The 13,812-nt window shown below is 41.6% G+C and overlaps 1 protein-coding gene across 5 annotated transcripts in view; it reads left to right on the plus strand.

The window, feature by feature from the left end:
• The first annotated feature begins 1,791 nt into the window (after positions 1–1,791).
• The window catches only part of epha7 (eph receptor A7), a 121,754-nt gene continuing 109,733 nt past the window's right edge, over positions 1,792–13,812 (plus strand). For 4 of the 5 annotated variants that reach the window (XM_047387694.1, XM_047387695.1, XM_047387696.1 and 1 more), the window contains exons 1-3: positions 1,792–2,014; positions 3,351–3,415; positions 3,986–4,655. In XM_047387694.1, the coding sequence (XP_047243650.1) occupies positions 1,921–2,014; positions 3,351–3,415; positions 3,986–4,655 (829 nt within the window). In that variant the 5' untranslated portion in view covers positions 1,792–1,920. The remainder of the gene's footprint in view (positions 2,015–3,350; positions 3,416–3,985; positions 4,656–13,812) is intronic. The other variant, XM_047387698.1, reaches the window with a different exon arrangement.

Genomic DNA, 13,812 nt, shown 5'->3' on the forward strand with positions numbered 1-13,812 from the left:
AACCAAGACATTGCACTGCTGCTTATAACTGATAAACATTCATTAAAAGACAGAGCTTTAAACAATTAAACAGAGAAGATGAGATTGCTGGATGTTACTGTAAACTCTCCTAAACTTAAAAAAACCCAAAAAACTTTATGAATAATTAACACTCCAAACATGGCTTCTGGGTGTCTTAACTTAACCTCCAGCAACTCTATACAGGCACCATCCCATACATCCTGACCTCCATGGTGCCACAACAGTTTAGGGAGAATTTGTTCCTAAATTGCAGCTTATTTGATAACTTGATATCATTCAGCCCTTGAACAAGCAAACTCTGAAAAGGGTAGTCTGGCCCAAAAAATAAATCATTTTAAATGCTTCCTGTTTACAAGTGTGTTTCTTTTAGCTCAGATCTGGTAATGACATCACAATTCAGTTCAGTTTGTTTATATGGTGCCAAATTACAGAACTTGTCATCTGCAGATGCTTTACAAACAGGACCAGTTCTTTTTCTGTTTTGTACAATTTTATTGAGTTCAAATTCAGTTCAAATTATTCCAATTCATTCCCCTTCAAACACATAACAGTGTCTGAGTATGAGAAAATTCAGGAAAGTTGTAGGACTTACTGACTGGTGTGCTCAGTGACCAGACTAACACAAAAATGTTTTTAGTTGATTTTATATAGTTTTTTTTTCTAGAACAATTTTAGAATGAAAAATATGAAACAATTTTTTTTTATTTTTTTATTTTATTATTTTTGAATAATTAAGGTAGTGGGGACATATTTCAAATGTGGAATAGCAGTAACCTAACTGGAGTTGACTATTAAAAGTGGAAATTGTCAGTATAAAAAGGAATTATGGAGAGTATTAAATATTAGTCAGTAGAATTGTTTGCACTTCACTCCTGCATATTAGTTTAATAATGATTAAATCCTAAAAAAATGAACTGATTCAGTCAGCTGATAGTCTTATTAATCATGTGGGGTTGATATGTTTGTAGGGGTTGTATTACGAAAAAATGATAAACGTAGAGAAAGTTCAAAACTGTCACATCATATCTGATTGGGAATGTTTCTGTTGGAGTAAGAACTTAAGTTTGTGTCCATTTTTTAACTAATTTAGTAACAGCTCAGTTAGCACAACCAAGCCATAGTATGAAGGGAAAGGTATATATATCAACTTTGTTAAAATAGATTTTTAAAAGTTTATAACTATTTTAGTAACAGTTTATGACATCACCTATCATTACCAAACGTATTGTATTATTATTTGTTGTTTTCCCCATGCAGGACAAATGAGATGGAAGAAACATTTAAGATGCAAGATGCTCATTATTATGATTCATCTCCTGTGATGCCTCCTAAAGACATATGTTTAAATACAGGCTATATGGCCTGGTGGTTATGAACTGTTTATGAACAAATGTTTTCTATCTCTGTTTTATTTATAAAATATATATTTTCAATATGACATGAAGAAATTACTTTAGTTCTTTAGTTAGAACCTCCCCATGGATGACGTGGTGAGTCACAAACTCCACAGTGCAACAGGAGGTTCCCATCATTTTTTCCTGTAGAAACCCAGAATATGTGATCCATCTTCAGACGTTTCCTCCTACGTTACCCATCCCCCTTCCCCCTCACAGCTCCCAAAAACCCGCACACAAATAAAAAAGAAAAACAGTACTTCCTGCCTATTCGCTGTCCATCTCCGTAACGTCACCACCAGCGCGTCGTCATTGGCCAGCACGCCCGCCCGTCTCGTTGAGTGACAGCCGCGCAGAGGTTGTCTCCTCCCCGCGGCAGCAGACACTATTTGAGCTGGGACCGTCGGATCGTTATAGAGAACCGCTTCAGTGTCGTCAATGGGAAGCGCGAGAGACGGTGGCAGCAGCGCGAGTTACGGTCCAGATTGAACCCCGCAGCCGCACCATGCTCTCCAGCTCCAGCCCGTGTCTGTGGATTACGCTGACCCTTCTCCTGGGCTGCCATGCAGGCAGCGGTTGGGCGCAGAACGCCAAGGAAGGTGAGTTCCCAAAGTTTTCGCCTGTCCCATGGAACAGCGAGTCGTTCTCCAGGATAAACGGGCGTGCTTGTGCAAAAAATGTCAAAAGTCACGACTTTCTTGGTTTTGTTGTTTTTTGGTTATTCTAACTTTTATTATTATTATTATGAGCAAAGCGTGTGCGGCGATGACAGCCCGACAGCAGGTCTACAGCGTCGGGCTGCTTTCGGTGTTTTTACGCACGGCGATAAAACGCAGAAACGTGGATTAATAGCAGAATCTCGTTTTTTTTTTTTTTTTTTGTTCCAGGTATTAACAGCCTGTTTGTTCTCAGCTAAAGCAACAATCTGTCTCCACTAACTAGATGATATGAGCGGATCGATGAGCAGGCTGGCCTCGCTCGGAGAGAGTGCACCGTTCATCAGGACGGAGTTTCGGACGGATATTTCCTCCAAAGTGGCCTCGGCTCTGACAGTTGAGCCAGAAATACGGCAGACCGCCGCGGAGGCGCGATCGATTACAGACGCTCAACAAAAAAACAAAAAAACAAAACATAAAGGGGAAGGGAAGGGTAGAACAGGACCCGGTTTGCTAATTGGATTAGATAGATTAAATGCAGGACATTATCAAATATGCAACAACAGTAGAACAGAATTGACTTTTGTCCACAATAATAATAAAAAAAAAAACTACAACCTGTCGTGTCTAACAATGATCGAGCGTGGTGGGTTTGCTGATCTGCTGAGGGGAATTTTAAATGTCTTTCTGCGGGATTTTTCCGAACCCACAAAGCGCACAGCGCTTCGACCGAGCGCGGCCGAGGTGATTTTCTATCCATGGGTCCTGCCTCTCTCACAGCATCGATCTGACTGCTAATAATAAAGAAGTTGATTTCCAAAAGTCGCCGCGGTGCCGCTGTGCGCTCTCTACCGCATCCAGAACAGAAAACATACCGCGGAAGCACAACCGAAATAAACCACAGATTTTACAGCATTTAACCATCGTCTTATGGTTGTTTCGATTTAAAAATGAACAACACGCATACTTGTTATCTTAAATTAAAAATAAAACAATCAGCCAATTATAGCAAATTATGCGCGTAAATATTTTACCAAATCATTACCATTGCCTTCTGATGCCAGTGTTACCAGTGTTTGATAAAAGTTTCCCAGCAGACACAGGGCCTGCCTGCTGCAGCGGCTTTTTGTTGCATGTTTCAGCCTCATACCTGCTGCCTACAGGAATGAGGTCACAAGTAGAAATGCGCTGCAGACAGACATGTGGCCTATCACTGATAGCGAGGCCTGCTGCCCCCGAGTGAGATTTAACCACCTGCCTCTTGGTTTCCTGTCGCTAGTGATTCTGCTGGACTCGAAGGCGCAGCAGACAGAGCTGGAGTGGATCTCCTATCCTCCCAATGGGGTAAGTCCGCAGAATCTCTGCATTGCTCGCATGCATGCTAACGGATGCCCTCTGCATCTAGATATTTCCCCCCTGCTTTCTCTGCTGTGTGATAGAAGATAATAATGCTTTAAGGACACACACACACACACACACACTCACACACAGGTGATGCACTGTGGTTTCTCCCTCTGATCACAAAAGGAGCAGGAGAAGGAAGAGTAGGATAGGCTGTTTGTGCCTCCGAATGCAGTCTACCTTTATCATTCAGAGCACACAAGGCTTTAAGTGAACGACTTGCACAAGTCTGATTAAAGCAAGCAGTGAGAAACTTATTGAATAAACAATGCAAGGACAAGTTGATAAACCAAACACACACATTCTTTAAAGATATGTCGGTAGGATAACAGCATCATCCAAGCTTCCTCCTCACTCTGCAGGTCATTGTCCCCAGATTTCAGGTGCCTTTTTTCAGTTAGCTTGATCACCTACAATTTAAGTTTGATTCTATCTGTATCTCATGGCGGTCATATCGAAATGCAATACCATATGGATAGATTCCTTTTTTAAATGTGTCTTATTTCCTTTTAGTGGGAAGAAATCAGCGGCTTGGATGAAAACTACACACCCATTCGTACCTACCAGGTCTGTAAAGTCATGGAGCCCAATCAGAATAACTGGCTTCGGACTAACTGGATAGAAAAGGGCAATGCCCAGAGAATATTTGTTGAGTTGAAGTTCACCTTGAGGGATTGTAACAGCCTGCCCGGTGTGGTGGGTGCCTGCAAGGAAACGTTCAACCTGTATTACCAGGAAACAGATTCCGAGGTTGGCCGGGGCTTGAGGGAGAATCAGTACGTGAAAATCGACACGATCGCAGCGGATGAAAGCTTTACCCAGGGAGACCTGGGCGAAAGAAAGATGAAGCTGAACACGGAGGTGCGTATAATCGGGCCCCTGTCCAGACGGGGCTTCTACCTTGCCTTCCAGGACGTCGGGGCATGCATCGCCCTGGTCTCCGTCAAAGTCTACTACAAGAAGTGCTGGTCAATCATTGAGAACCTGGCCACCTTCTCAGACACCGTGACCGGATCAGAGTTCTCCTCGCTGGTGGAGGTTGAAGGTGTGTGCGTGAATGATGCCGAGGAGGAGGCCGACAACTCTCCCAAGATGCACTGCAGTGCTGAAGGGGAATGGCTCGTGCCCATTGGAAAATGTATATGCAAAGCTGGATTTCATCAGAAAGGAGACGCTTGTGAACGTAAGTAGCTGAACTTTATTAACTGTGGCTAGAGTTGTCTCTTCTTAAAAATGTGACTTTATCCTGATTATACCACAACAAAAGTGTGTGAAGGAAAAATGTATAGACTAACAACCAACGAAACATGAGTGCAACATGGACATTGATGGCTGAATAATTGTGTTGGTAAAAGAGATTTATGCAGCTGATTTGACAACACTGAAGTTGGAAATCTTTGGTGGAGTAATTAAATTCTATCCTAATTTATTGTGAGGCTCTTAATTTAGTCGGCATGAGACTGTTGACTCGGGGATTAAATAATAAGTTGAGTTTAGCTCATCAGCTCCAACACTTTTCTCCAAAACCACCTGAGTCTCCAGTAGAATTCACTGGCTAAGAGGAAGCTCTGCCAACCTGTTCCCCTAAATAGTTCTGACACACAAAGGAAAACAGTTACGGTGGCTTGTTCTGTAGGAGAAAAGGGGAAGGGTTCTTTTTTAGTGTCCAGCGGGAACAATGACATTACAGTCAAAGATAATTTGCCTTTTCTCTCCTGAAACACTCATAGGATTGTTTTCAGGGGCCACCTGACTTGAATGATAAAAATCAAAGTGGATTAGAAGGGGCCGACTTAGGTCACGGAACCTAAGTGGCGTGTCACATCAGTGAAGGCTTTTTTTTTTCAAAGCGGGCAACCTCAATCTAAGCAGCTTATAAGGAGCAGCAGCCAGTAATAAGTGAACGGAATGCGCCTTAGAAGAAATTAACATCCCTAGCAGACGAGCCTTTCTGCCACACTGTCATCCATTAGGGACCCCTCTGAGGGAGGTGTGCTAATGAAATATATTAGGCCATGTAATTTAGAGCAACACAGCCTGCCTCAAGTTGTGTTATGTCTCTAATGTTAGCAGGCTATCACTGCTTCAGCCCCATGGAGCGACTTCTTATTGTTCTTGTTGTTTTAATATGCATAGGATCCAGCCGTGCCCCCAGGTTTGAGAAAAGCTCTGAACTTCTCTCCACGGGGAGAACGTTGCAACTCAAAACTAATCGCTTCAGCCACCTTTTCTTATTGTGTCTCACTGCAAAGCCCTCACAACGGAAGCCTGTCTCTATTAATTCTATTAATTAATCTGTTTGCAGGCCAACTTAAGGAAGTACCTTTGTAAGGGAGCAACACGCAGCGTTTATCCTAGTATTGTTTAAATCCATGTGAATTAAACTCCAGCCTCGACACTGCACCTTTATTAGCTTTATCTCCACTGAACCATGAGACAGTTTTGTATTAAAGGGTGCTTAACCTAAATAAAATGCGAGTCATGGTGCAACATCAGCACTTCTTCCAGAAGCTCCAATGACACCAAATTGTCTATTCAGTAGTTTCCTGAAGAACAGAAACTATTCAAAGTATTTCTATCAACTGGACAGCAGAGCAGCGAGTCCAACTGTCTGTGACTGTAAAAACAACACAGAAACAAGATGTCCTGGGACTTTGGACAAATTATTTTGAGCAAAGTAAAGCATTCTTTATCTAGGGGTGTGATCCAAAACAGATGATCTGAATGACTGAACTGAAAGGTGACATCAATATTTAAATGTTATTTTCTCAGTGGAGGAACCTTTTTCTCGGGCTTTTATTGCCCTCCTGCTTTTCCACTGCATTAACCAGGGTAAAAACCAATTACCAGGGTAGACAGAAGAACGCCCTGGTAGTGAGGTAGTGCTTTTTCATTTCCCACCAACCTTTGAGTAGAGTTTCGTGGAGGGAGGTTCCTAAACCTTTTGGAATTGGTTGATTTTTTCCCTTTTCATTATATTTCAGTCTTAATGGTTTAAAACTGCTCATCCTTTCTGTTAACTATCACTGTGATGGAATTTAAAATATCAATATCTATACCGCCGTCTGTGTAGGGATTAGAGTAATTCCATTTAAAGTACTATTTTAGGGTATTTAACTGTTTATTATGTGAGGAACAAATAAAACCCCCTGTGCATGCATGTAGTTTATTTACTTTTGGGACACTTTTCCCAGGCTTCATTTGATAAATATCTGGGTAAGGTTGTAAGCCTTTCCTTAAGAAATGAGAATGCAGGTTTACGTAGTAAATCATTAGAAATAACCACAAGATTAGAACTACAATTTGAGATTTTTAATCCTGACCAGAGCAGTCTCTCCTCTTCAATCGCCTCAAAAGCGATAGAACATGGAAATCTGCATCGGCAAAATCCCCTTGAATTTGTTATGACAACAGTTTTTGGGGAAGTTCGCAGTAAACCTGAATGATTTATATAGTTTAGTTGCTGTGACAGTATTATCAGTTTTAGTTTTATTGTTGAAACTCATCATTTAATCCAGTGTCTGGAGCCTCCCACACTCAGCAGCTGAGCGAGCCATCAGTCCACACTGCTTCAGGGCGAAGAGATAGCTGTTAGTTTAGGACCTATTTTGGATTTCACAGTGGAAATACACACACAAACACACACACACACACATACACAAACACATTGACTTGGCTAAATTATAGGTCCCGAAAACAAAAAAAACATTCCGGGTCTTATTGTGAATACCTCCTGTTAGAGGCTTTTAGGACTCATTTTTATCCAAGATGTAATTGGCAATGTAACCCTTTCTTTTTTTTCCATTTAATTGGAAACTTGATGGACTTGCCCTAATTTCAGATGCTGTTTTTTTTATCTGATGAGCACTAATTGTCATAAAGCAATTATTCTCCTAAGGCAGACTTTAATAGACCTGTTTTAGTATAAACTCTGTTCAACGATTATTACATGGGCAGTGAGTAAAGTATCCTGTTGTCATGTTGGTGCAGGTGGAGTTGGTATGTCTAGCCTGTGCGGAGGAAAAGACATTCCCCAAAACTTGTTGTGATCCACTCATTCATCACCGTCGGCAAAGAGGGACCCCTTGTCTTTCACTTGTGTCCACCCCCTCCCCTCTTCCCTGTGTGTCTTTAACTCTTTGTATGGTGGTGTGTGGCAGTAAATGTCACTCAATTTCTATGCTCGCTGTGTTCGTTCAGCGGCCTCCATGGAGGGAGTGTTGAAATGGGCCAGTTGAAGTAGCCCAGCAGCCTGCGAGGGCTTCATTTTGCAAAGAAGTGCGTGTTGTGAAAATAGCTTTCATTCATCCCCTGGTTCTGTTTAGCACTGTCTGCTGGTTGCAGCAGAGCCCATGAGCTGTTCAAACAGAACTGGCCTTGTAGAGGGACACTTGTGTCTTTGTTTGACTCAATGCCGAGAATGGATGTTGTCCGATTTTGACACATCACCTCCAGAGTCCGAGAAATAATTAACTGTTGACCCTCGCCCCAAACAAGGGAGCGGCCTGTAATTGCTGGAAAACAGATAAAATGCTTCATATCTTGCAGCTATTTCTATCAGTGTATGCTAACAAGAGAATTAATGGGAGGCTGCAGCATCCTGTAGACACTGGCACCATCCATCTCAACTGTCTGGGACTTAGACAGAAGTTAGTTGGAGACTGATTGATGATTGAGCCCCCTGAGGGAAGGGGCTGAGCTTCATCTCACTGAGACAGCTAACATGTATAGAAGCCACTTGGCGGTCCGAGTAGCCAGGCCAAGCATCAGGCACGGAGATAAAGTTTTGTTTAGCATTTCAAATGAAGGCAGGAATCCGAGAGTCAGGGGGTCTTCATATGTCTTGATGTTCCCCTGATTGATAAGGTGAGGATTTAATACAGCAAATGACTGCCTTCTACAGCTCCCCCAGAGCTTAATTATGCAAATGACAGGTGTGTGCTGAACCCACAAGAGACCCAAATGGATCTAAATCACTCGGAATTGGAATAAATTGGTGATGGATGGGATCTTGTCCTGTCGCTGCCAGTGTGTGCTTGCTGTGAAGAGCATCCCAGGGCTTTTCCTCTCTGTTGTCCTGACCTGGCAGGTAGCAGTCAAACACACAGATGGAGTATTCTTTGCTCAGGATCCTACGTCCAATACGGTTGGCAGTGTTTTAAAATTGATTGCTTAGGGGCGGACTCCAAAGACATTAGACAGAGTGAAACAAAATGGCTTACCCCTGAACTGAGTAATGAAATGAGAACTTAAGCCATTGATCATGTAAAATGCCAACAATCTACTGGCTCTTTCCTCGGAAATGTGAAGATTTATCCTTTAGTCAAGCTGACTGATGGAATCTTGTTTGGATCTGGATCATTAGCCAGACAGAGCAATGCATTAAAAAAATAATATTTATTTATTTATTGTGTGGTCTGTGAAAACACACTGAAAGTTAAAACTGACAATATTAAGTATTGTTTTTCTGTTGGTAGATGGACAGGTATTTTTGTAGAGTGTGGAGAATTAAAGTAGACTCATTTTAGTTTCATATTACGCTTCAGATATGTACTCCTTGTCTTGACCATATTAGCATATTACATTGTGTGGTTCCTTTGCTCTAATTCCTTCTCACTAGTAGACTAAACCACTCATTTCCTTGGAGGAAGAGACAGAAGGTTTAAAAATGTGGTTTGGGCAAGCAGTGAGGAAAAGTATTTATTTTTCTTTCACATTCATCCCCCCATTCAAATATACACTTGTGAATGAGGAGAAGAAGCAAGGGGAAGATGTTTTCTGTGATGTGCACAGCTTAGTCTGTGCCAGCGGTGCTTTCCGTGGAATCTGGCTGTGCTGTCAACACATCAAATTAAACCCAAATGCCTCATTTTACATACAAAAATCTTGCAGTCTGGGGCTTTGAGACTTGGTAAATATTTGTTCTCGAGTGTTATGTGATAATAAAACAACAGGGCTGGATTATGAACTGAGAAGGATGTGTCGTAAAACATAGCGTTAATATTCAAGTGCAGATGTTGGGGCTGTGAATCTACTGCTAATGGTCTGTACCTGATAGGAAAAAAAATCTATCCAACCTTATTGTGGGTTGTAAATATGTTACATTGCATTATTATCAACGTTTTTGACTTGTGAGTCTCTGGCTGACTGTGTAAAACTGACGGCAGATAGCCAGTTTACTGTTTTGTTGATCAAATTTTTAACAGTTATTTCAATAGAAGAAAGAAAAATGAAAACAAATCCCACCCACTGCACTCTTCTTCTGAAATATGTATACAATCCGGAAATTAAATTAAATTTAATTAATTACTTTAGTTTCTCTGCTCTCTGGCTCCAATATTGTACATAACATTTACTCAACCCACTCTAGAAATTGCTACCTCTAGAGGAATGTCTGAATAAGGAAGTATCCAATTATTTATCAAAAGTTTAGAATCTTTCCATCCTATTGCAGTCAATTTCTTGGCTGCAATAAGTTATTTCAAAATTAATCTTAAAAAATAATGTTAGGTCAGATAGCTGTAATAGATTGCTTAAACAATTGCAGATACTGACACATTTACAGAAAATTACTGAGGCATGTGAAAAATAAATATGCTTGGCCAAATTTAGCCACGGGTGGACAATCCCAGAAGTTATTCAATTCAATTCAATTCAAAAATACTTTATTAATCCCAAATAGAAATTAAATGTTGTTGTAGCTCATTATGAGGGTTTCCTCAAAGAGCCGTTGTAGATGCTGATGGCTGTGGACAGGAAGGATCTCCTGTAGCACTCCGTCTTACAGCAGATCTGAAGAAGCCTCTGACTGAAGACATGAAGAGGATGCTCAGGGTTCTCCATAATGTTCTTCATTTTATGAAGAATCCATCTTTGCACAATGATCTCCAGAGGTTCCAGAGGAGTCCCCAGAACAGAGCCAGCCTTCTTTATTAGCTTGTTGAGCTTTTTTAAGTCCCTGGGTCTGATGCTGCTTCCCCAGCAGATGATGGCAGAAGAGATTACACTCTCCACAACAGACTTATAGAAGATATGCAGCATCTTGCTGCAAACACCAAAGGACCTAAGCTTCCTCAAGAAGTACAGTCTGCTCTGTCCCTTCTTGTAGATGGCTTCACAGTTGCATCTCCACTCTAGTCTGTTGTCCAGGTGAACACAGAGGTATTTATACTCCTCCACCACCTCCACTTCTTCTCCCATGATATAAATAGTTTTTGACTTATTCCTGTTTCTCTTAAAATCTACAATCATCTCCTTTGTTTTAGTCACGTTCAAAATGAGATGATTGTTTCCACACCATGCCACAAAATGGTCCACCACCTTCCTGTACTCAGCTTCTTGTCCATCTCTGATCCACCCCACGACTGCAGAATCATCCGAGTATTTCTGCAGATGACAGGAGTCTGTCTTGTACTGGAAATCTGAGGTGTACAGAGTGAAAAGGAATGGTGAGAGTACAGTCCCTTGTGGTGCTCCTGTGCTGCTGACTACCTGGTTAGACTCACAACCCTTCAGTCTCACAAACTGTGGTCTGTTTGTCAGGTAGTCTTTGATCCAGGAGATTGTTGAGGCCTCCACCTGAGTCTTCTGGAGTTTCTGACAAAGCTCCATCAAGCTTTTGTTGAAAAAATCTTTTGATGAAAAGCTCCCTGAGAGCATAGAGAACACTGAGGATCAGTGAGGAGGCCATAGAGTCTAAACTACTAGGAGTCAAATAAGTTTTATGAATATAGTTAGAATAGATTTGTTGGTGGTCTAGGTTACATAAAGCCAACAAATCATTTTCCCAGATCTGCTTTCAATGCAGTCCCTTTGTTATCTCAGGGGCCCTTTTCTCCATCGTCTTCATATCTGGATTTAGGTAGAGGAAGCATAAATGACAAAAACAAAACAACTGATTTTTGGAAGTTATGACCCAGAAAACAAACACGCTCAATTAGATAGCTGGTTTTGAATAAACTAAAGTTTTAGCAACTTTACCACCAAGAGTGAGCCATTGTTAATGATTTCTGTAGATGAAAGTAGTGGGGGCATGAACAACCATCCGTTCAGGATATATCTGGTTGAAGTTATGAATGAGCAGATATCCAGGCTGAAAAGAGGATGTATTTTGTCTGATGGAAAAGTTTAACAAATGTCTAAATCAAGTTTTGACATGTACTGAATGTTGACATACAGAAGTGTTTAAGCCAGTCAATAAAGCATAAGACTGTCTGCTGTGGTTGGGCATCATGAATCATACCAAATTATTGGTACTATCCTACTAATACAGATTAAACTGCGTTCCCCAACATGTCCCACAGACGATTTGTCATTGCAGCATCATCTCTGTTTTATGAGCGATAGTGTCATCTGCAGAAGTTTAATGTAAAGATGTCATGTTACTGTTTAAATGTGCAGGAAATTGATTCATGCTGAACAACGGTCATTTTTGCCTTTTAGAAACAGAAATGCTTTGGCCTGAGACTGACAAATTAGATAAAACTTTCTGTGATTTCATTTAGTCAGTACAGTACAATCATGCACACGTCTTCATATTCACCACTATTCTCCACCTTTTTATGCTTCAGATAAGCAAAGGAACATTTTTCCCAAACACTGATATCATGGCTGCGCGGTGGCACAGTTGGTAGCACTGTTGCCTTGCAGCAAGAACGTCCTCGGTTCAACTCCTGGCTGGGGCTTTTTCTGCATGGAGTTTTCATGTTCTTCCTGGGTTCTTTTCGGGTACTCCGGCTTCCTTCCACAGTCCAAAAACATGACTGTTGGGTTAATTTGGTCTCTCTAAATTGCTCCTTAGGTGTGAATGTGTGTGTATGGTTGCTTGTCCTGTGTGTTTCTGTGTTGTCTTGCGATCTACTAGTGACCTGTCCAGGGTGTACCCCACCTCTCACCCATAGACTGCTGGAGTTGGCACCAGCTCCCCCATCGACCCTGTAGGGAAGAAACGGGTATAGAAAATGTTAGAAATAATTTCTAGAATATTACAACAGACAAGAAAGTGAATATAGTTCTTAGACAATAACTTGCAATTCATAGATATAGCTGGGCTTTTGTTTGAGTTTGTACTTTTTGGCATTTTTGCTTTATTTACATACTTTGTGGTTCTTCTGCATTTTAGTTAACTTTGTTGAGCCACGTTATGGTTCAGATTTCGTATTTTTCAGCCTGTCAGACTACCAGTCATTCTCAGACTGATTTATCTTTAATCTTCTTCATTCACCAGACTCGTTTGCAGACCCGAGCAACACTGATAAGCACAGAAATGCAATGCGTGGATCTGAATTAAAAAAAATTTCTTTTCTTTTTCTAAAGCATTTGGAGAGAAAATCAAAATCTGAGGCAGATTTCTAAGGAGAATTATTGGTCTATGATCACAAATCATTTTCTATATGGAGGAGGTGTTTTGTTGATGTTCATGCATTGCGTCATAACTGGGTTTGATTACCGGAGAAAAAGTTTTTTTTTTTCAAATGTTAATTGGACACAACTATTTCAAATTTAGTAAGTGTAAGAAATATGATGGCTTATTATTTGCTGGGCCTAATTTGAGACCCTATGCCGTATCACGTGAATGGGGAGAATCCAAGTAAACATTCCTCATTCTCACACAAAAAAAGCCAGATGGTCAGCTATACTTCGTAAGCCCTAGAAAAGGAGACCTCGGCGACTTTATGTCAGATAGCGTTATTTCCAAGGTGACGCCGAGGTTCACACTGGGCCATGCATGAGGTCCGTGAATGTTACCTTCATTAACACATGGCTGCAGACCAGTGCTGGAACACAATGGCGGCCTGCCGGTTGTGTTTAGTAACGTGAGCACCCTGGCTGACAGGACACTGTCAAGAAGAAGATGGATGATCGCAGCAGTTGACCCCTGATCACTAGAGGAGTCACCTCCCTGTGCCCCTCCCCCCTGCAGGACAAAGGAGCCCTCCCTGCAGTGCAGAGACTCTCATTTCCACTTGCACTAACAGGTTCAGACATCTCCATCGATCCCTGCTTTCAAACCTCTTGCAGTTCTAAGCTTTTGCCCTTTTTAGCTATCCAAACTGTGGCACAGATGTCTTTTTTTGTAATTGCTTGCCTGCTGGCTGCTTGAGAGGGATGTGATCAGACAGGCGAACTCCATGTCAGAAGACAATGGCTTTGGTGTTCTGTGTTGTGTCCCTGTGGCATGAAGGTGAAAGTGATATGTGAGGGAGCTCTGGGGTCTCACCACCTCAAGAAGCGGCAGGGAGGGCTGGGTTGTCAGTGGGGCTGCTCCTTCGGGAGACCTCAGACCCCTGGCCCTGTGCTTCAATCTTCCTTCAAGAGGAAAATCAATAACTTATTACATA

The sequence above is a fragment of the Girardinichthys multiradiatus genome, chromosome 15 (genome assembly GCF_021462225.1).
Source record: "Girardinichthys multiradiatus isolate DD_20200921_A chromosome 15, DD_fGirMul_XY1, whole genome shotgun sequence".
Lineage (NCBI taxonomy): Eukaryota > Metazoa > Chordata > Actinopteri > Cyprinodontiformes > Goodeidae > Girardinichthys > Girardinichthys multiradiatus.